The 24667-nt window shown below is 31.2% G+C and overlaps 1 protein-coding gene across 1 annotated transcript; it reads right to left on the minus strand.

Annotated features, from left to right (window-relative positions):
* Nucleotides 1–130: 130 nt before the first annotated feature.
* On the minus strand, nt 131–23496 carry LOC139525259 (deoxynucleoside triphosphate triphosphohydrolase SAMHD1-like). The gene is made up of 13 exons (XM_071320458.1): nt 23407–23496; nt 20774–20880; nt 20504–20565; nt 11147–11210; nt 10311–10471; nt 8622–8797; nt 7919–8001; nt 5150–5287; nt 4594–4635; nt 3460–3633; nt 2652–2743; nt 1991–2047; nt 131–356 (listed from the first exon to the last, which is right to left on the minus strand). Exons 4-13 carry the CDS (start codon nt 11153–11155, stop codon nt 131–133), a joined length of 1158 nt encoding a protein of 385 aa, XP_071176559.1. The 5' UTR covers nt 11156–11210; nt 20504–20565; nt 20774–20880; nt 23407–23496.
* Nucleotides 23497–24667: the final 1171 nt, after the last annotated feature.

Below are 24667 nucleotides of genomic sequence, written 5' to 3' on the forward strand. Positions count from 1 at the left end.
TGTAAACACTTGTATCAAGGAGTTGTAGGCAAAACACTGAAAAAAGACGTGCCACAGAATACGTTCTGTTAAAATATTTCAGTCAATCTTGGGCAATTACAAAATTGCAATCCTGGTATCTATGATGAGTTTATTTATAAATAATAAAGAATAAAAGAATATTTCTTACAGTCATTGGTAACGTTTCATCGACCAGGCTGTACAATTTTCGTTTGTAAACGTTGTTGATCAACTTTTTAGCTTTTTTCAGTTGTTCATCCGAACCGTCTTTCATTAAAATTTCATCAAAAACGCTATCAGTAAGCTTTTCATATACCTCTGGGTGTTCCCAGGCCTCACTCATCTTAACAGGTTTTCTTTAAAAATGAGAAATTGAATTCAATTATCTTAAGGTGGTACCCAACACTTTCACTAAAATCAATTTGGCTCGTTTAATTTTCATAAAATTTTGAAAAAGTATTTACTTTGACCCTTTGACAAAAATATAAAAATTTCAAAATATTTGAACCAACCACTTTATCAGAAAAATTACACTGGTTATATAGCAGTTTGACAAACATTAATTTTGATCATTGAGAAGCTTAATATTCCCTTCACAACACGACGTAATTTAAACGTTTAGCTGATTTTACAGAGTTATCTCCCTGTAGTGTTAGGTACCACCTAAATCACGATATTCTAATCATAAAAGGTTTGGTAAACCAGATTATGTGTTTATCAATCAGACACAACACGTTTAGTAAATGTGTCATGATTAATATAGATGCAACAAATGTATCTTAGATTCGGTGAGGAAGATAATTTGATTTTTACGTCCGAATGATAGCTTTATAATTTTAAAATAATTAAAAAAAATGAATTTTAACAAATCATATGTGTTTACTGAACTTTTTTCCTAATGAATTTAGTAACTAACAAAACATGATAACAAAAATACCGGACTCCAGGGCAAATTCAAGGGAAAGTCCTTAAAATCTACTAAATCAAATTGTGGGTTAAACCTGGTGGAACAGCTAGTTGAACTTCTCGCTGGTATGACAGTTGTCTATAGTTCCGTTCAATTGAAAAAAACGGGTGAGCAATCAAAACAGATATAATAGGTTAATGTGACAATAATAGGTACTCAGCAGTCAAACCTGTGTAAACATACATTACAAACTAACATTACAACTGACTAAAAACTAAAACGTTCTAAGGGACATGCAAAGTCAGATAAAAGAGACACTTACAGAAAAGGTGTAGAAGTTGGTAATAGCAGAGATACTCGAACTAACTCTGTTATCCGAGTCAATTCATGACAATGTAAAAGACTAGATGTGTAATAATGTTCTTTGAGGTAAAAAATAACAAAATGTTACAAAATATTGTCAGTTTATATTCGATTTATGAGTTTGAATGTTCCTTTGGTATCTTTCGCCCCTCTTTTACATAAGTCAGTGTCATCTGTTATTATAAAGCGAATTATATAGCTTATTTATAATGTTTCGTTTTAGGTAAGTGTGTTCTATTCAAGACTTGTTTTCGTCTGTTTTGTTGTATTCTGTTTTTATAAAAGCCCGAGGTTAAGCTAGTCGCAAGCCAGGTTCGACCCACCATTTTTTCTTAAAATGACCTGTACCAATCCAGGAAAATGGCAGTTTTAATCTTATAGTTCGTTTCTCTGAGTGTTCATTGTCGTTTTGTTTTTTGTTGCACTTCAGTGCTTCTGTTGTTTCGTTGTTTCGTTGTTATAGTTGATGTGTTTACCTCAGTTTTAGTTTGAAATCCGTTATTTTTTTCTCAATCGATTTATGACTTTGGAACAGCGGTATACGACTGTTGCCTTTATTTACTATGTGTTTTACAGATGATAAGCGCCCCTTTTCATTATCATCCAGACAAAACGTACGATTTAGGATGTTTTGTGCCTAACGATTCTTTATAAAAACTATGCTGCTAGTGACATTTTGTTTTTAGATATTACACGAATTATACCTTTCAATTGTCTTACCCGCTATTATTCTTAAACAAGAGGTGATCATTGGCTTCTACTAAAACATCAGTGAACCTAAAATCAAATAAATTATAATTCCAATTTAGAAATATCTTTATTATTTATTATTATTAGAAATTATTATAAATTAAGGAATGTATCTCCCTCATGCAAAGCTCTGATTCCTTTCAAGGATTTGGCTATACTTTTTGGACCTTTTGGATTATAGCTCTTCATCTTTTATATAAGCTTTGGATTTCAAATATTTTGTATCACGAGCATCACTGAAGAGACATGTATTGTCGAAATGCGCATCTGGTGCAAGAAAATGGGTACCGTTAATTTTATCAGATATGACAAGTAATAAGACATAAACATGACATTTATGATTATTAAATATTATTCATAATATTACCATTTCATTCGATATTAAATAAAATGTTCAACAATGTGACTATGTTTTTACTTTCCATTGACAATTTAAATGTGAATAATAGACCTCATTATTGTAAAATTTTCCATTGTTTAGTACGTTTTTTTGTGTTTCTCTCTGTTTTATCTGCTACCCGGATTAGGTTTTGCTTAATTGAATTATGACTACTGAACAGCAGTATACAGCTGTTGCCTTATTTATAGCCAATCACAATATTTTGTTTTCGTCAAAGATTTTCTTACTTACATTATCTCTATTGCCTTTGTTACTTTATGATAGTAAGCTCTTCTGAAAAGTCCAATTCGGGTGTGAAACAGCTCATACAGATTATGCTCTTCCTGCAGTGAAGGATAAGTTATCAAGCAAGCAATTAAGAGGTATTGTCATATTGTGTTTTGTTTAGGATACAACTATAACTAACAGGGTATTTCTGTATAGGCAAATGAGGAATGAAGCCAACAGTACACTCTATAATGATCTACAAGTCATGCTGTCTACAACTGTATATTACAGTTTTATCTGTATTATAGGTAGTGGTTAAATTTGTCTGGAGAGTCGATAAATGACCCATCACCAATATATCACACAGGATAAAAGGACAAACAGTAAAATAAAAAAAAATCACTGATGAAGTTCTGAACTCGGACCTGGCACGTACACATATGGCTAGACCTAAAAAAAAAGTAGAAAAAACTAAAAAGGCATATCAGTATCTTCTCTATTTTTGTGCTGTACATTTAATCTTTACTGACATTTAAATGATAGTAATTGTGTAATCTAAGATTACGTTCAAATTTTGGTAGAAAAAAAGTGAACATTTTAATAAGGTATTTGAAATAAACTTTCAGTATACATATGATGATAAATCCCATATACCAGTTCTTTCATATGATAAAATTAACGGTACCAGTAATACTGCACTGCAACAGATGTGCATTTCGACAATAAATGCATCTACAGTGTACTCGGGGCCAATAAAATGATAATGTCGAGACCTTTTTGGATAGTATCCTATATCATGTATATAAACGTGTATAAACAATTGTATATTAACCTTGTCTCGAACAGCAATAGTCGTTTCATCAGGTTTATCACTGGTGAACATCACTCTACATTGACTGATGTAACGAAGATGGTCAAAGTTACTTTTCATTCCGAGTCCATGACAATCTCTAGCAAAATAGTCCATTTTATCAACATCTATCTCATTCCGCTTGTTTGCTACAATCTACAATTAATGTCAAAGACAAGGATAATATTTGTAACACATTGTCCACTAAAATCTTAGTCTGAAGAAGGTTTCAAATTTCAAAAATTCGACTCGAGATTAATTTGGCGTTTGGTTGTTAGTTTTTTTTCGGAGGTGAGGTAGAACTTATATCTCTAAACGAGGACATTTATTAATTATGTTAGTTGACAGATTAACCGTAGATTCATTTATTTTGGTATGTATCAATTTTCGAGGATTGAGGATGCATTTACACGGATATTCAATAATTATATCGTTGTTTTGAAAACGTCTGCATACATTCCGATAAGTATTTCCTTACGTAACATGGTGGATTTAACCTGGAATGTGTTCCAATTATTTGACATGTACAAAATACGAAATAAAACATTCATTTTTTTTCTTCAAATTTTTAAATTTTAGTAAAGCCTTGTCAAATCAAACTGTTATTTACACCATATATTGCGGATTGTTGATAACACACTAATATCTTTGTGTAATATACGCAACTTATTATCAAATATTTAGAGATCCTACCAGGAAAATGTCTTATTTTGCTATACGAAAATTTTTATTTTAATTTTATTCTACAGATATATGTTATTGAGGATTTTCTTATACCAGGCACAGTTTACCTTAGCCGTATTTGGTATCACTTTTTGGAATTTTCGATTCTCAATGCTCTTCAACTTTGTGATTGTTTGGCTTTATAAATATTTTGATATGAGCGTCACTGATGAGTCTTATGTAGACGAAACGCGCCGCGTCTGGCGTACTAAATTATTATCCTGGTACCTTTGATAACTATTATTGGCGTCATTCAAATTTTCGTATGAGTAAACATTTTTAACGATTATTTTAACAATATTTGGTAACGTTTACTTTCAATATAGTTTGGTATAGTGTGCCCTCAACAGTTTAAATATCAGAGTTCGTAAAAAAATACACCTATGAACTTACCTCATACATGTAGTATCTTTCTTTCTTAATCTTTGGTTTCTCCTGGAAAACGAATTACACTATGATATGGAAACTTCCGATTACATTCGAGGACGAGTAATTTGTGAGAGGAAAATGCTATGATAACGTTTATCAACCATTAATATCATGATCAAGAATCCAAAAACAATTGCTAAGTCTGAAACCACATAGTCATAGATGTGAATAAGTAAACTTTGCTTAAAATTACGAAAACACAACGCAGGGAATGACACATATAACTTAATGTTTCTGGAATACTAGTATATGTCTGGTTATAGATTAAAATTATATAGAATGCCTTACGGAAAGGGAATAGCTCATGAAATTACAATATAATCTCAATATTAAATTGGAGGAACTTTTAAAATCATAGAGATTTACCAAAAATATTTTGTATTTTTCAGTTACCTGTAACTAAATGAAAAGAAAGCATAAACTATTAGCTTATTTTTTTTCCTTTGAATTATCACCATAATTGAACATTGCTAATACATAGAAACATGTGCACTTTCAATATTTATAGAGATTGATCAACCTTATTTCCTTCGATGAGGTCTTTTATGAATTCTTTTCTATCCTCCCAATCCGTATCAAATTTGTTTACAAATGCGTCTTTAAGATCCTCATTTGTGGCAATCATATGGTCTATCATCTTACTTGACACATCTTCATGCTAAGATAAAAAATACGCTTGTATTAAAAATTGGTAAATACGGTTCAGACGCACCAAATGTATCAATGTTATATTATTGTCACCTATTTAAAATTACAATGAGTAACACGACATGTATAACTATTTGTCAAGGAGCTGCTAATCCTTCCGGAGCACATGAATTAATTATATCTTCCGTTTTCAATTTGTGTGAGTTTTGTCTGTTCGTCGTTTCACTGTTAAACTATGCATGCGTCTGTTTCTATTTGACTTACGTCCATATTTCTGTACTTATTTTTTATTATAAAGATTTACCCAGTAATTTACCCTTTAAAAATGATTTTTTAACGTTTCAAATAGAGGCAACAGAAATATACCGCTGTTCGAAACTCATGAATCGATAGAAAAAAACAAATCCGGGTTACAAACTAAAACTGAGGGAAACGCATTAAATATAAGAGGAGAACAACAACACAACATTAAAACGTAACACACTCAGAAACGAACTAGAAACGGATAGAAAAGTACCGTGATTGTCTAATCTATAAGACGGCAGGTGACTCATGTGAAGCAAGCTCGGTTACCATTCGTTTTTTTTTATGCAATGGCATTGTTTGTTCGTTTTCGACTTTTTACTTTGTCTATGCCTTTGGTTTCTTTCGCATCTCTTTTATAACTTTATTTCCGAAAACGTCGACTCAAACAGGTCGTTTGTAGTCATCACTAAAACAACTGATGGATGCGAGGTTGTTATACATCATGATCCTAATGTTCAATGGGTCTATGATCACTTAAACTTTAACTTTAAAAAAAATCCATATTATATAAACATGTGTCCTGCTACCGTGACAAATATGTTGTTGTCTCAGCAGATACAGTTTTAATAAAAAAAAAATCGTTTAATTTTCGTATATACGTTATATGATATTTCTGTTAGACAACCAGAATAGACTCATATGACACTCATTTAAAAGAAAATACTTTGATATTGTAGATTTTTTTTATGTGTTTTAACATCTACAGAAAACAAAATAAATAATAAACATCATCCAATTTCAAATCTTGTGTCGACAGTACTACTGGTAGACTTCCAGTTCCCGGTGTTATCATCACCTTAGTAGTCAGCAATTCGCTACTGGTATTATTTAAAATTCACCTTTTTTCAAATTACAGGCGAAGTTGACTTTAAATGGATTTGGTTTTTAGTTTTGTCTATTTTGTTTATATAAATCTACAGCTCTTTCAATTAATTAAGAAATAATTCATGGGAGCTTGAATATATCGTGATTTTACCACGGGTTGGCCCTTTATGACAAATATGAATTATTTCGATTCTAATGGGACAAATACGTCAATTATTTTGAATCAAAGCGCTCTAGGTAGAGGCAAATATTTGCCGTTCCCATAAATAAACGCACTATTAAATTGGCGTTAAAGAACGGAGCAAACTGGATAAGTGACATGATTTAAACTGTTTACCATAACGTATTAAGATAGTTGTGGATTAGTGTAAATGGTTATTTACTTATATTTCTTATATGTATAAAAAAAATGCTTATACCACATTTTAGCATCGTTTGATTACGTTTCCTTGTTGTGATGAATTTTGGTTTTACAAAGCGTGTATTTTCCCGTAAATGCTTCTATTCTAACGTCATTGTTCTATGACGTCGATTACCTCATTCACCAATATCGGGACAGCCCAAGCAATATATTCATATTTTACCACGGGTGTGTACTCAAAGCGTTTGAAGGACGTCATGTTAGAATTAAGAAATAATTCATGGGGGCTTGAATATATCGTGATTTTACCACGGGTTGGCCCTTTATGACAAATATTTTACCCCTGAGCGATAGCGAGGGGTAAAATATCGGCATAAAGGGACAACCCGTGGTAAAATCTAGATATATTCAAGCCCCCATGAATTATTTCGATTCTGATAGGACACATACGGCAATTCTTTTGGATCGAAGCGCTCTAGGTGTAGGCAAATATTTGCCGTTCCCATAAATAAACGCACTAATAAACTAGCGTAAAAGAACGGAGCAAACTGCATTAGTGACATGCTTAAACTATTTAAAATAATGTATTTGGACAGTTTTGGATGAATTTGAATGATAATTTATTTATATGTCTTATATGATGTACAATAAAGGGCTTTTGCCACATTTTAGCATCATTTGTGTATGTTTCCTTGTGATGATTTTCGGATTCACAAGCGTGTATTTTCCCGTAAAATGCTTACATTCTAACGTCATTGTTCTATGACGTCGGGTATCTCATTCACAAAAAAGCATATGACGTGGGAGTACAATCGGAACTATATTCATATTTTACCACGGGTGTGTACTCAAAGCGTTTGAAGGACGTCATGTTAGAATCTTATATATACTTTCAAATATTGGACTGTGATCGTTCCCGATGATGGTAAATACAAAGGAAAACATGATCTTTAACAAAATTATGTCTTCTTTTATTCTAATGAAAACTATGTCCATTCACTGAACCTCAACGTCTGTAATTAGGCCATTGTTGATATTCTAAACATGTGATTGTTTTATACGTAGAAAATAATACATGTAAATAGGACCCGAACATTAAAGTTTAGAAAGGTTATAATATTAAATATCCATAAGATTGTAACTACAAACCTTCCATGCCACTGTACTTGGGTCCTTCTTTTGCATCGCTTTGTTGAACAATCGATCAAACAAATGTGAATATGGCCCGTGTCCTAAAAAGAGAGAATTTATAACAACACTTGTTTTGGTGAGAGAGAGACGTATTACGTCGTCAAACCTACGTTTAATATATATAAAGCATTTAATACGTCAGTAGGTTAAACTATACCAGCTGCCATAATGTTTCGCTTCATAGACATAGTGTTTTTGTTTTTAATTCAGTGACGATGTTTGAACTCTGTCGTGTGTCTTACATAACAAAATGTTTATAACTACTACTATTGAAAAAGTCTTGGCATTGAATAATGCATGTTTATTACAAAAAGTTAGGAATCCAATTAGGCGCAATGTTACATTATGATGATAGGTAAATCACGTATATCAATTTTGCATAATAAAAAGAAAAGAATTCAATCGGTTAGCCATGTTATCCCTTATTCTAAATCGAATACAGTAGATACTTCAACGTATTTACCAAACAGCATTGTGTATACTGCTTATTATCTACTGAGTTTTCACGTCATAGTATTTGAAAATTAGTTATTCAGTCTTTATTTTATCTGTATAAAAGTGGACAAGTTCTTTTCTTTTAAATATTTTAAGCATTGTGATGTTGTTTTTTCAAATTATAGTTTTGATTTCATATTGGTACCTGTCTAATGTTTTTGCATACCTATATCATGGCATAAGCCTGCTATCTCTATACACAATAAGTCATTCGGTATCATTTTCGCCTTTTCCAGTTTCTTAGCATATGTTTTCGTTTCATCATGTTTCTCTAACCTCTCTATGTCTTGGTCAAGTCGTTCCTTTAATTGGTGCGCTAATTTACTGGCTAAGAAACATGTCCTGAATATGTAAATATGTATATACCTTACAAGTTATCTTTGAAAAAAACCCAGCTAGATGTTTCACTTTAAAATACACCAAAGAGTTCCATCTTAAAAAAATGTAGCATCAATTTAGACATTAAGTTGAATAAATAAACAAAAGAATTGGTTATAAGTTCTAGTAGAATTTTTACTTATACCAGATTCTAAGTAGAAATAGGAAGATGTGTTTTGAGTGCAAATGAGACAACTCTCCATCCAAGTTACATTTTATAAAAGTAAACCATTATTGCTCTATTCACGGCCTTCAACACAGAGCCTTCGCTCACACCGTTCAGCAAGCTATAAAGGGCACCAACAATTACTAGTGTGAAACCATTCAAACGGGAAACCAAAAGTTTAATCTATATAAAAATATCTATACAAGTGCTTACAATAATTTACAATATTAGTTTCAACGTTAGATCTGTAGATTTTAGTCATGGAAATATAACTGTGATAATCTTAGTATAAGAGAGTATGTTTGCTTATTTTATCAAATAGGTTCAAAGGGGTTCACAAAAGCCATTGTTAAAAAAATAGCAGCAACTCCACACAACTCTTAACATACTATAGACGGATAACTTGTGCACATTGAGGAACAAATTTAAATTGAAAGTGTTTCAATTCCGTGAGGCATATAAATATCAATATCAGTAATTGTAGTTCGTAATTGAAGATTTCATACAGCAATTTCATTGATAGAACATGATAACATTGTTATGTTTTGAAATGTAATAAGAAAGGTTTTTTATTACTTTTTTTATTCTTTATTTAGAATTTAAATTCAAAGAAGAAAAAAGAAGAAATAGAAGAAATCAAATTGATATGCTGTAATGTGTAAGAGTATGCATGAGTGTACTATTGTAAAGACCATCATCATGATGTTATAAAATTGTATAAAATTGTATATATGATATGTATAACGCAGTTTAGTACTTATAGATATGAAGTGTAACGGATAAAAAAAAACCACACAAAACCCAATTATTATCAATACCCAGAACAATTGTACCGAATTATAGCACAGAAACAAAAATCTAAACTATTTTGGTGAAAAGGTGTTGTTCATCATTAAATATATCAAACGCAGAGCTTGAATAGTAACATGTTATTATCAATTACTTTATTTAGCCAGAAACAGTTAATGAATGATGCATACCATTGTGAGATTTACAGATTATTTTAACATTAATGCGAAATAAAACATATTGTTACATTCATACAGACTGTTTGACGTCTGTTTGTTTTTTGGTTTGTTTGTCATGAGCCAGTTGGAATTAATTCAACAAATTAGAGTGTCAATAAACCTTTTGGATCTTTTGCTTGCTTTATTTCTGAAGTTTGGTGTTTTCCAAACTGAAAACCCAAAATCTGTTTATAAAATATTTAAAGTACATTTGTACTAATCTTTTATCACAAAACAAGATACAAGCCTTAATTTCCTGTGTTTTTTCAGATTCAAGAAACATTTTAATCCATATTTCACTTACCCAATGCTGTGCTCAAAACGGTTGTGTGCCGCTGAAGGATACACAAAATAACACCCACCGAGTTGTTTGATATTTCTCAGTCGTTGGAACTGAGGTGTATCAATTATTTTAACAAGTAACGGGTCAAGCCTGATTGTTCCATGTATTGGATCATTGAAGATCTATAGAATACAAAAGTTAAAAGTTATCGTTATTGAATTAAAATTTAATGCGAGTATGAATAATTTATAATTAGACAACTTTATATATCGCCAAAATAAAAATCTTATCGCTTTATCCAAAATAAATTTATTAAAAAGAGGCTGAAAATTAACAGTTACTTACAGAATAACACCAGAAATTAATCTTTATCAAGCATATACAGTGTAACCTGCCTTTTCCGACACCTGAGTATTCCAACATACTGCTTTTACCGACACATTTTCATGGTCCCAAAATATGCCTATCCTTGCAAAAAAAAAAATCCTCAGTATTCAGACTTCCTGCTTAATCAGCAATTTTGTCTGGTCCTCAAGTGTGCCGGATTAGTCAAGTTACACTGTATATTGGCAAGCCATATGTGAAACCGTTCAATAGTAGTTACATGGGTTCTTTTACGTTGATAGACCGTGAAATTTCTAATCACGAGGCATCAGAGATGAGGTACTTATTTGCATGTTTTTGTAAAAGCTTAGCTACTGCACTAACATTCAATCAGTTCGAGTCATCTTCCCAAACAAAAAGAATGTCGATTTAATCGAAGTCATTCTGGGGTAAAAATAGTAGGTTTAAAACAATTTTATTCAATACAAAATTGAAACTAATTGGAAAAAAAATAATAGTTTGTAACAATTTACCTTCGACATATTTCACTGGCTTTTTGGTCTATCTATTTGCTGCTTTCAATTTATGTTCTAACATCTATAAATATATCTACTCAATATGAAATATGTATTAAAAAACTCACCAATATTTCAAATGTTAACTTGTATAAATAACACCATGGCAATGCATAAAAGTGCCTTTTTATCTTCAAAGGTAAAACTGGCATCGTATTACCTCTTCTAATATACAGCTAAGCGTACAACATCAGGAAAATATTCAGCAGATGTGGAATGATTAGTAACTATCCAACAGTCCAAAAGACGTGTATTCGATTTACATTTGCTCAGTTGAGTTGTAAATTCAGAAATTAATGCGAGACTTTTATTATTGCAAAAAATGCGACAGAGTTGTAAACGCAATGATTTAAATTCGAATTTTGAAATATTTATATGAATTAAACAGGATTTTTCACAAAATCATAAACATTGAAATCCCTTTGAAGTTTAAAATGACAAAATCGCAAGAATAAATACACGCTATTACTTCTGAATTTACAGTATTTCAACTCAACTGAGCAAAAGTTATCGTTTTCATTGGATTTAGATCAGTAAAAGAGTAAAATAACAAAAATACCGGGCTTCAAATCGGAATGTCCCTTATCAAATTGCAGAATTATACGCTCAAAGACATCAAACGATGGAAAACAGCAGTCATGATGTTTCTTAGAAACAAACATGAGCTGCTCTGTTGAATATTAAATTTTTGTAAACATTGTATGATAACATATTTTAGCAAAATAAATTGTACACATTGCAGATTAACAAAACAAGTCAACACGTATTTATAATTAATACTTTCATATTGATTTTCAGTGTAAAACGAACACTAATCAATGACAAATGATCGGAACTAAAATACACATAATTGATTTTATCACATTTAATGTCTTATCCTGAGACCAGAAACGTCTGAAACTCATCTCATTAAATAACTTTAGCTGTATCTCAGCCGATATATACAGGAACTAATCAGAATCTTTTTTTTGTTAGTTGATTTTTTCATGAAGGCGTGTATGTCAACTGAAACTTATAGCTCCTCACCATGATGCGAGACAATCATTTCATGTCTGTAAATGGCAGTACAGCAATTTCTTAAGTAGGTTCATAATTTAGAAAAGTTGTCGTTTCCATCAGATGGACGGTTAATATATGATGGTCACTTACCTTAGACAAGTACTTAAAATAAGACTTAAGTCGAATCCTGCACAATGCCAACTCATACATCACAACCAAACATGCTAATAAAAATGTAGGTAATAATAACTAACCACACTGATCTGTGTCCACACTTGTATTAAGCAAATCGACCAAGACTTGATAGTATAAACGCTATTTAAATATATAAAAGCATAGATATTTAAATTTTATTTATCTGATTATTTTCTTATCTAAGATGTGAGATTTTCTGTCTGTCGATAAGTTTACTTTTTTAATGATCTGATTGTTAACATACTTTAAATTGTAATATTGTTATAAAATCGTGTTTGTGTTTTCATTTTTATCGTCTGCTGTACATTACAAATTATTAAAAAAAAAATAGACGATATTTTGAACATTACATTGACATTCAGAGAACAGATCTGATACAAAGTTCACACTGTTATCGTAATTAGAATTATTAGATCAATGGCGAGTAATTCGAACTTATCCATTTACCGACTACGTCGGGACAGAACAAACTCCGGAGATTGCCATTTACCATCCCCTGTTTAAATATCAAGATGCATGTATATAATTGATTGTAACTGATAATAAACAGATCACAACATAAAGTTAGTTTGAAATGCAAATATAAATATTTCACGAACATATCTTATTTTAACTATAAATCCCCTAAGTACTGGCCTACCTCTTTAGTGTATAAGAGTTGAATAGAAAATAATCAAATTAATCGCTTAAACACTCTATCGGACGGAACATGTTCAATTTCGTCAAAATATGATATTATTTAAAATACAGTGCTATGAAATATTATTTTTGTTTAATTTGATTTCTCAAAGTTTAAATACTCCTATACATGCAAGTTTTGACAATAATTCTGCATTTTTTTGTTGATAAGAGCACACAACTTATTTTAAAGGACTTTGCCGGATGAATACCTTTTCTGTTTAATAGGATATTAAAATCAATTCATTTTACAGAAATTTTCACTACATACATTGATCTGTATAAGGTCTTAATTTAAATAAGTATCTCTTTAATTTAAACTTTATTTCAAAAGTACATTTTTTTTCAATTCAATCTTCGTAGCTGTCAACATTTCCCGTCTTTCATCATTTTTGACCATGAATTTAAAGTAGCACCATTTACAATATTGCCTCAAGCATGGTTATTTGTTAGGATTCAGAGTTGCTCAGTCTATAGTTTTTAATGTTGCGTTTTGATAAATGTTGTGTTTTTTTTTGCCATGGAATTCTAATTTTGTTTCGACATATTAGATTGAATTTCCCTTTGTTACTAGTATTGCTTGCCTCTCTTTTTTTTAGGAACACAGCTGCGGTTGTTATTGGTAATTTCAAAGAATAGCAAAGTAATAATATGTCTATTACAGTAAAAAAAAATATCCGTCACTGCAAAATACATTATTACATTTATATTGTTACTAGCCTTCCTTGCGTGTTGTCCAATTACATCAAAATAAATACGTTTATTATAAGTTACTTGATTAATTTGTAAGCACAACTATATAGAATGAAAAACGTTAGCTCGATTCGACGTATAAGCGGATTGAGCCATAAAAAACACAGGGCAGGTTTTATGTCAAGTCGAAAAGAACTGACAAAATCATGCCAATAAAAAACGTTCAAAAGACTAAAAAAGTATTAAAAAATACATTAGAGAAGGTAGTTTCATAAGTTCTTATAAGCCCGCCTTTGTCGCTGATAAAAAGTAAAATCATAAAAATACATTCCGGCGGTCTAAGTTGTTGTGTACTGCATCACTAGCCTGTCTTCACTTATTTTACTAATAAATTGATCACAAGATGTAACAAAAAGTAAAATAACAAAAATACTGAACTCCGAGGAAATTTCAAAACGGAAAGTCCCTAATCAAATTGCAAAAACAAACGACAAAACACATCAAACGAATGGACATCAACTGTCATATTCTTGACTTGGTACAGGCATTCTCAAATTTAGTAAATGGTGGATATATCTTTATATTAATTTAATACCAAACAGAAAACAATAAACGTGTGCCAAACATTGTATACCACAAACATGAGGTGCTAAAATTCGTACACCATATCAAAAGGAGTAGGTCCGGTAAGGGCCGATTTTGGTCTCAAATTTCAGGATCATCTGACAAAAAATTTTGGACACTTTTTAAACACTTAAGTGTCTATTTCATTTGATTCAATTAGTTTAAGTGAAAGATTTTAACTGATTTAGTCATTAAAAACGCTCCGATTCAAGCTCAAATATGAAAAATCTATAGAAATGCCCCAAAATGTCACTTTTTATATGTTTTTTGTCAAAAATGAAAGTGGCCGCATCTTAGCATGACTTAATGATGCTAGTTCCCGATTTATGTGCATTGTATTGTCAAAAACAGTCCATATTTATGTAACAGAAGCATTCTACTACCATAAATAACTAAAAGTTTACATTTTTACAATTTTGTAAAACTGATAAAATTGAGAATGGAAATGGGGAATGTGTCAAAGAGACAACAACCCGACCAAATAAAAAACAACAGCAGAGGGTCACCAACAGGTCTTCAATGTAGCGAGAAATTCCCGCACCCGGAGGCGTCCTTCAGCTGGCCCCTAAACAAATATATACTAGTCCAGTGATAATGAACGCCATACTAATTTCCAAATTGTACACAAGAAACTAAAATTAAAATAATACAAGACTAACAAAGGCCAGAGGCTCCTGACTTGGGACAGGCGCAAAATGCGGCGGGGTTAAACATGTTTGTGAGATCTCAACCCTCCCCCTATACCTCTAACCAATGTAGTAAAGTAAACGCATAACAATACGCACATTAAAATTCAGTTCAAGAGAAATCCGAGTCTGATATCAGAAGATGTAACCAAAGAAAATAAACAAAATGACAATAATACATAAATAACAACAGACTACTAGCAGTTAACTGACATGCCAGCTCCAGACTTCAATTAAACTGACTGAAAGATTATGATTTCATCATATGAACATCAGGCACAATCCTTCCCGTTAGGGGTTTAGTATCATACCATCATAACATATATGAGAAGAACATAACCCGTGTCATGCCAACAACTGTTTTTTTTAGAATAAATGTGTTTAGTTCCGATGCAAAGACCTTATCAGTGACTCAATATTAACGCCAAAATATGCAATCTTTAATGACTTGACAACAGTATCGTAATTATATCCCTTCTTAATAAGTCTATTCAAAGGTTTTGTAAGTTTCTGAGGTGAATACTGACACCTTTGTGCTTTATAAAGAATATTACCATAAAAAATTGGATGTGAAATACCTGAACGTATTAGAAGTCTGCATGTTGAGCTATATTTACGAATGATGTCTTTATACCGATGATAAAATTTAGTAAATGTTTTGACTAGTTTGTGATATCGAAAACCCTGGTGTAATAATTTTTCAGTAATACATAAATTTCTCTCGTTAAAATCGAAAACATTGTTACATACACGAGCGAATCGTACAAGTTGAGATATATAAACACCGTAAGATGGTGACAAGGGAACGTCACCATCTAAAAACGGATAATTAACGATAGGAAATGAAAAATCATCCCTTTTATCATAAATTTTAGTATTCAGCTTTCCATTAGTGATATAGATATCAAGATCGAGAAAAGGGCAGTGGTCATTGTTAGTATTAGCTTTATTTAAAGTAAGTCCAACAGGATAATTTTCATTAATATACATACTGAAGTCGTCATTATTGAGAGCCAAAATATCATCCAAATATCTAAAAGTATTATTAAATTTGTTTATCAGATGTTGTTTCGATGGGTCTTTGCTTATTTTTGTCATAAATTGTAACTCATAACAATACAAAAACAGGTCCGCAATAAGTGGTGCACAGTTAGTCCCCATTGGAATTCCGATAATCTGACGATATACGGAATCTCCAAAGCGAACAAAAATGTTATCTAGTAAAAATTCAAGGGCATATATAGTATCAAAGCATGTCCAATTAACATAGTTTTTTTGTTTATTACTACTAAAAAATGACCTAAAAGAGTTTGAACATATATATTCACATTCTGATTTTTTGAATGCCCATTTAATTAGGTGTGTGAATTTTTTCTTAATGAGAATGTGAGGCAATGTGGTATACAGGGTAGATAAATCAAAACTTTGAACAGATTCAAAATCACCAATATAAGCATGCAATTTATCAAGTACTTCCAACGAGTTCTTGACACTCCAAAAGTAATTTATTCCACTATTTTCGAAGGCCTTATTTGAACAATTTATTATCAGGTTTTTAATTGTACCAAGTGTGCTGGTAAGAAGAATAGACAATTTAGTAGTTGAACAATGACTTGAAGACGAAATAAATCTATATTTGTAAGGGGTTTTGTGTAGCTTTGGAAGCCAATACATAGTTGGGACTTTCATTGTACTTGGCTCTGCTTGTAAAGCGGTGGCTAAAAGTTTATGTTTGTTACAGATTTCGTTTTCTGAAAATGGAGTCAGTTGGAATGTTGGTGAATTGGTGATTTCCTTTTTCAGAACCTCAATGTAAAATTTACGTCAAACAATAATAATATTATTAGCAGCTTTATCTGCCGGGACAAAAACAAAGTCCTTGGCTAGTTCTTTTAGTTTATGTTTGATACGAGAAATAGGTTTATTGTGGTTATTGTTTATAGTAAAATGTTCTTTAAAATGTTGAATACGTATATCAACTATCTTCATTACTGAATTAAAAAAAGAGTCCAAAGATTTTTTGTCAGTTTTTTCCCGTTTTATCCATTTCATACAGTAAGTATGGAGTGAGTCGTGGATGATATTACGACACTCATTCCAATTAATAATTGACGGGGGACGATATTTAGGTCCTTTTCTGAGGAATGATTTTAACTCTCGGTCTTGAACGATGTTAAGATCTCCTGTAATAACATGGGAAATGGGTCCATAAATATATTCGGAATTACTGCAATTACATGAAGTAGGTGTATTTTCACTGATATTAACATCTTTACACAATTGACTATAATTAAACACAAATTTCCGGGTAGATTTCTTGTAAATATAACAAATAAGAGGTAGCTCAGTATTGTCAAAATATCCAGGAATTTGTTCTTTAACAGAATGGTCGTTAAATATACCGGCAATATTTACAAAATCAAAGCCTTTATTGACATACTTAATTTTAATAAAATGTTTTTTATGATCTTCAGGGCGATCAATTTTGGGAAATAATTTAGAATAACAATATGCCATAATAATTTGAACAATTTCATACTTAGGACTGCTATATGAAATTGTGTTGCAATCCTCCAAAATTTTATTTAACTTATTAACCGGTAGCGAACAGAGTTTTGTTAACAGATAATGTCTGCCGTTGTTTTTTGAAATAGAAATTAGGTCCGAAATATTGGTATGATTGGCCCGAAATTTTCTTTGATTGCGATTTGTTCTACGACCGTGAGAACGTTTTTTACGAACAGTTTTAGAAACTATATCCAAAATGTTAACGGAATTGGTTCTAGATATATTACCAATTCCCATGATATTATCATTTAGACCGAGAGGGTAAACTGTCTGTAATTTTTTAATCCAATTTAATTCAATTATTTTTCGTGATCCTACAAACTTTGAATGCGATTCACCAGGCTGCTTATTTACAACTTCTAAAGGTTGAACTGCTAAATATTTAAAAGGATGGTTGTGCTTCTTAAGGTGTTGGTAAATGATACTTTTGAATTTATTGGGTCTTTTAAAACGATACAGATGTTCTTGAGTGCGTTTAGATAAATATCGTCCAGTTTCTCCTACGTACTGAATACCACACCCCGGTTTGTTTCATGTGAGTAAATAAATAATACTGTTTGTTTTTCAAGTTATATCAGTTTCAAAGTTTAAAGAAAATGTGCGACCATTAAACGTGGACCTTACCGTATTGTTGGTGGAAAGACGGGGACATGTAAGTCATTTTTTGGCATGACACTTATAGATAGAAGGGTAACCACGATTTTTATTGTTAAAAATGTTAGCGATGGTAGTATTTTTAGATAACCGATTTTGAAGATTGAGACGTGTGGATACCCTTTGAACAAGTTTAGTATTTAGTAATTTTCCATTTCTAAGCTTCATAATTGTTTTGTTAGTGAATTATATAATAAAGGAGCAAAGATTGGCGTCCAGAATATGAACCAGCATACAATAATTGAAGTTATATAAAATGGATAAATTTGTTCGGCTAAAAATGTCAAACACTATCAGTATTAAATAGTAGAATGGGGCTGAATATTGAAATACTACTTTTTGATAAATATTCCTAAAGTAATGAATTAGAGCAGTTCTCGCTCGGACACACACTCCATAATCTAGTATATTATAAGAGCATAAACCTAAAGCACGGGGAGGCACTCTACTGCCTCCATGCTTTATTTTTGGGCAAAAAAGGGGTTTTACTTGACGTATTCGTTTGACAATTAATGTCTCTTTAGTGATGTTATGAATAGATCTTTATATTTATTTAATACCAAACAGAAAACAATAAAAATAAAGATCTTTTTTTTTACATCTTGTGATCAATTTATTTGACAATCGTCAATGGCAGTCAGCAGGGTTTAAGAATTTCAGTTGTTCGACCCGTTAGTCAAATGCGTTTTGCCAAAATATACTTTTTCACTCTTTTGGTCTTTTGGAATATGTTGTTAGTGCTGTATTTGGACCCCCTACAACAACACGCTCTGTTGCTAGTTTTGGATGTATTACACAATCTGACCAAAATAGTTGGATAAACCTGAATAGCTAACTAAATCCTCCAACTTGTAAAGCTCCCTTATGTTTACACAAGTATTTTAGCAAACCAAACAGACATAATAGATTAATATGTCAATCGTTGGGATCCAGCTACCAAAAAAAACATACAATTATATATAGCAAAGACCCCAACAAAAATAGTGCGCGGTGAATACTATCTAGTACAGTATAATAAATGAAATAAACATACTTTTAAAAATTAAGTAAAATATAAATACGAAGAAACACAAGAGGAAATTGATAGATTTCACGTTTCGGGCCCATCTGCACCAGTTACGCCTTACACCAAAAATCCACATTTTTTTCGACATAAATTTACCATAAGCCGGTTTTGAACTTCGTACAACAAAGCCAAAATTCGTCCAATCAATCATAACGGGATCCATCTAATTTATGTTGATTATTTGTTACTTTAAAAATACAAATACATGTTTAAAACTGAAGAATTCTTGACTATAACATTTAGAATACGACAGAAAATAAAAAAAATATGTTCAACCCACCATTTTCTAGGTCAGAAAATGTCTGTACCAAGTCAGGAATATGACAGTTGTAACCATTCGTTTGTTGTGTTTGATCTTTTGATTTTGCCATTTGATTAGGAACTTTCCGTTTTAAATTTTCCTCGGAGTTCAGTATTGTTGTGATTTTACTTTTTATCGATGTCCTCTATATTTGCAGCCACCATGAGAAAACAACAGGAACTCCTAACGGAGTGATACATTTACCTCTATAATATCGATATAAATATAAATTTACGTATATACACGAAGTCCAAACTGCGGGGGATCGCATAAATTTCAAAAGAATCATGACTCGAAATCTATTTATCAAATTGCTATTTGAATGTTACTTGAGTCAATCTTACATAGATAGTTAAACTATAATAAGATAATAATGTTCGTTTACAAACACCTAAATTGATATACATCAATTGATTAACAGTAGCTAATGCAAAATAAAACTTCCTCTTATACATTATAAATACTGTTTTTTTTAATTGTGTGTTCTATGTAATATCGAAATAAAAAAAGAAATGAATTACATAAATCCCTTAAGTTTCACAATAGTTTAGTTTCAGTACAGCTTATTTGAAAAAAATGATAAAAAAATATAGGTCACCAATGAGACATTTCAATTTTAATGCCAAAAAATTACAATTTTTCACTAAAGGGTGACAATTTGGAGCTTTTTCAATGATATAAACATTTTAAAAGTCATCTGGGGCCAAAACTAATTGGTTTTTTTTAGGGAGAGGGGGGGGGGGGGTGATAATAGTGTTATAAATAAAATTTGTAATAACAAAACAATGTTGAAATTTTTGCTGAAAATTTTGTACCCTCGAGCCTCCTTAATTTATTTATGATTTACTTACAATTCCTTTAGAGTGTTAATCTTCTTAATCTGTTTGGATGGTCTATATGGCTTTAAGGGTCACTGTAAAGTTGATTATATCCTTTAACTTATTGATTGAGTAATACAGTTTTAAACAGTAGGCGTCTTTAAAGATATCACGAGAAGATAAAAACAGATTATTTAATCAATTCAAATGAATGAGATCTCAAAAGATATAAATAGCACATACTGCACAATAAATACATAATACAATAGAATGGAACGGGTAATGTGTCAAACAGACAATTACCTGATCAAACAACAGAAAACATCACTATACCGCCAATTGGTCTTCAATACACAGTAAGTACCGCACCAGTAGGCTGGTTTTAGCTGGTCACTCAATAAAATCGTATACTATAAAGTAAATAAATGAGGAAGAGTAGAGTATTTTAAAATTTATATGAATTAAACAAACGACTTTCATTTACTTAGAAAAATCAATTTCATAACATAAAATATCTAAAAATTTAGAGACACATTATTTAATGTTACTATTTACTGAAAAATGCAGCATATCTTTCTTAAAATCGAAATTAAAACAAACGACAAAATTTAAAACGTAAAAAAAAAACCCACTCAAATAAAAAAAGCCGTGAACGAATTTGTAGTCAAAATCGATAAACAAAGGTTCTTGTGCAAGTCGTGCAAAAGACTTTATTTGAAAATGGCTAATTGTGTACAGATTATTTTCTCTACAATCTTATTCGCAGCACTCGATCATTTTTTAATATGCTTGGTTGCTGCGGAGATTTAATTTTAATTAGATTGATTTTATCTATGACGATGATTTTTGTCTATTAGATTAATTGAGGAACTGTTAGTCGAAACCCGAGTTTATTAACATTACGTGGCATTGTCTTTTGGCCTATTGGAAATGCAATAATAATGCATGTAGTATTGTTTACTTAATAAATGTAGTAAACAAAATGTTAGATTTTCAAATAAAAGACATGAAATGTTAACACATGTTGTACAATATTTCGTTTATATCATTGTTTTTTATATTCATTAATTTTCTTTTGGAGTAATTTATATATAATAAATATATATAAGAGCAGTTCTATTACGGGTGTGGCATGTTATCTATTTTTGCATGAAGATATATTTCTGGCAGTACACTGCATGGAGTGTGATACGGAAAAATGATTCCTACAATGCGTTAATCGACAATATTACGACATTTTCATTGGTTATTCTTTATATCAATTGTTAGTAAAAATTCTAAGACAAATAACGTGTCATTTACAGCAACTGCGATTTTTTAATGATATGCAAAACAATTACTCTTTTCACCTCCTAATTCTTCTTTTTGTATTTTATTGCACTCTGAAGCGTATACATATTTTTAAAATGACGCTAAAACAGGAGATAAAGATATATGCCAAAACTATATAACAAACCATGGGATAGAGCTAATTCAATAAGTCAAATTCGAGGTGAAGATGACGTGATTTTGGTAACGATAATTAGAAAATACCCGTCGAATATTTAAAATATTAAAACATTGCAAATATGTTAAAAATATCTATTTGTAAAAAGTGAAATAAAACATTTCTTTAATTGTATACATCGAATACGAAGACTAGTAATTATGATCAGATTGGCGATTGACAATTTATCTTATGACGATTTTGGCTTCAATTATGTGTGTATATGTCGTGTACTAATAGTTACATGGTGTGTTGGTGACCTAATACGAGATATATGGGGTTAGCAAATTCCATATGGGGTGAAAGTGGAGCTCGAATCCCAATATGGAAATTACTGACCCCTTATATCTCGTATTAGGTCACTAGCACACCGTGTAACGAATTTATCTTACCGACTATCTACACATGTGGTATTTTTGCTAGCGGCCTATCAAAGTGATCAAGTCTTCAATATTTAGTATTAAGATCCTATACGTCTATACGAAAAAAATTCCAACGATAAAAACTTTTTAGCTAAAAATTTATTATATGAATGTATTTCAATCGTTTATTACATGTATTTATTTGTTCTTTTTATAAAGGGTTGTGGCATCTTTTTTGTTTTAAAAGGGAAGTAACTCTTTACTAACCCCATATGGTTGCTAACCCTTTATGGTTACTGACCATGTGACACCCTATATCAAATATACATAGTCACCACTTGTAGTCCATTAACCAAACAGATCCCCATAAATGTATTGGAGGTAAGATAAATGTTATTATCTTACCTCCTATAGATTTATGGGGATACTGACCATTATCTATGTGTACTTACCTTTAGATAAGAACGTATCACAATAGCATGTCTTTTCACAACGACAAACCGACAGATCTTCATTTGTGCCGATAATTATGAATTGAAAAAGGAGCACAACATATATGCCCACACAAACATATAAAATAATAAAAAAGACTAGTTTTCAACTTTTACATCTCAAACATAAAACACATAAGCTTTCAAGATAAAATTGAAGATGGAGAATTACCTCAATTGTTATTGATCGATAAATCATACGTTGATAAGACGTTTTACATTCAAATGTTTTTCGGGTGAAATCCAAACTATAATTTGATTCTACTACGATATTAAATTGTTTTTTGAATAACATAAATGTTACTAATTTATCTGCACCAGATGCGCATTTCGACAATCAATGTCTCTTTAATGATGCTCGAGGCCAAATTATTTGAAAACCCAAAGCTTATAAAAAAGGACAAAAAACAAATTCTAAATAAATGTTACAGCAGTATACCGGTGTTCAGGAGTCATAAATCAATTGAGAAAATCAAAATCTGGGTTACAAGCTAAAAACGAGTGAAAGAGGAAAACAACTTTGAAGTGCAACAAAAACAATTGAAACGAGCTATTATAGTTTTTATGTTTGTATAGTGTTAAATTCAGTTTACTTACATTTTATCAAGTGTGTTATTTTTATACATCTATTCTATCTATATGTAGAATACACAGATCATAATTTTACCACAGTTGCGTAAATGATAAGATATGCATGTGCCAATTATATTCTGTAGGAAATGGAATACACATCAATAAAGCACACATACATAGACACACAAAATCAATACAAGTAATGAAAAACACATAAAATAAGAATACATCTTTAGAACATGTCATTTGATGTTATTGGTTTAAAACGAATTTAAATTAAATAAAATTTATGTGTTTTAATTTAGTCAATGCAAGAAATATAACAGTATCGATGTCGTTATGATAACACTAATGTTTTAATAACGGCTTACAAAGTATGTAAAGTGATTGATGAATGCAAATTGTATGCGTCAGGCAGAAAATAAAAAGACAAAATACTTATGAATGTGGTCTGTTCGAATTTAAAATTTTACACCTCAATGCTAAGGATGTATAAATACTAGTCCTGACAACCTAAATTATCAATAAAAATCCCTGATAGGTGATAGTATGTAGAATAATATTTCAAATCGTCCAGACATTGCAGACGCTGTTGAAAGGAAATGGAAGACTAAACATGCTAAAGTTAGTGTACTCCTGCAAAAAAATCATGAAAGACACTCAACTTATTTAGTTAGCGTTTCGTCTACATAAGATTCATAATTGAAGCTCTAATCAACAGTTGAAAGCCCAAATAAAATACTATTTAATATTTTGGAAAATGCAATATTTTATAAAAAACAAACTTACAGAAAATGAACAAATTATTGATGTATCATGTCAGCACAAAACGTACTGACTACTGCAGTAGCATCCTCACTGTAGTTGTTAAAAACCATTGGAAAAAATCATGCTATTATTTGCTACGCCGAACGCTCGTTGTTTCGTCTACATAGACTCCTCGATGACGCTCAAATCCAAAAATTTTGGAGAGTATCAAAATCAAATGTGTAAAGCATTTAAGAACCGATTGTGAGAAAACAAATCGGTGTTACAAACTAAAACCGCGGAAAACACAACTATAAGAGGAAAAACAAACGCCAACATACATATAAACGAGCTATTTGATAACAGCTGTCATATTACTAACTTGTTACACGACATTGTTTGAAAATGGTGGGTTGAACCTTGTCTAATGGGTAGCCAAACCTTCTGCTTTATGACATTGTTAATATCGCAGAAATGACAACACTACGTGCGTGCCAGAAATGCAGCACAAACACAAGCAAGAACATTTATCACAGAG

Source organism: Mytilus edulis, chromosome 5 (genome assembly GCF_963676685.1).
Source record: "Mytilus edulis chromosome 5, xbMytEdul2.2, whole genome shotgun sequence".
Classification (NCBI taxonomy): Eukaryota; Metazoa; Mollusca; class Bivalvia; order Mytilida; family Mytilidae; genus Mytilus; species Mytilus edulis.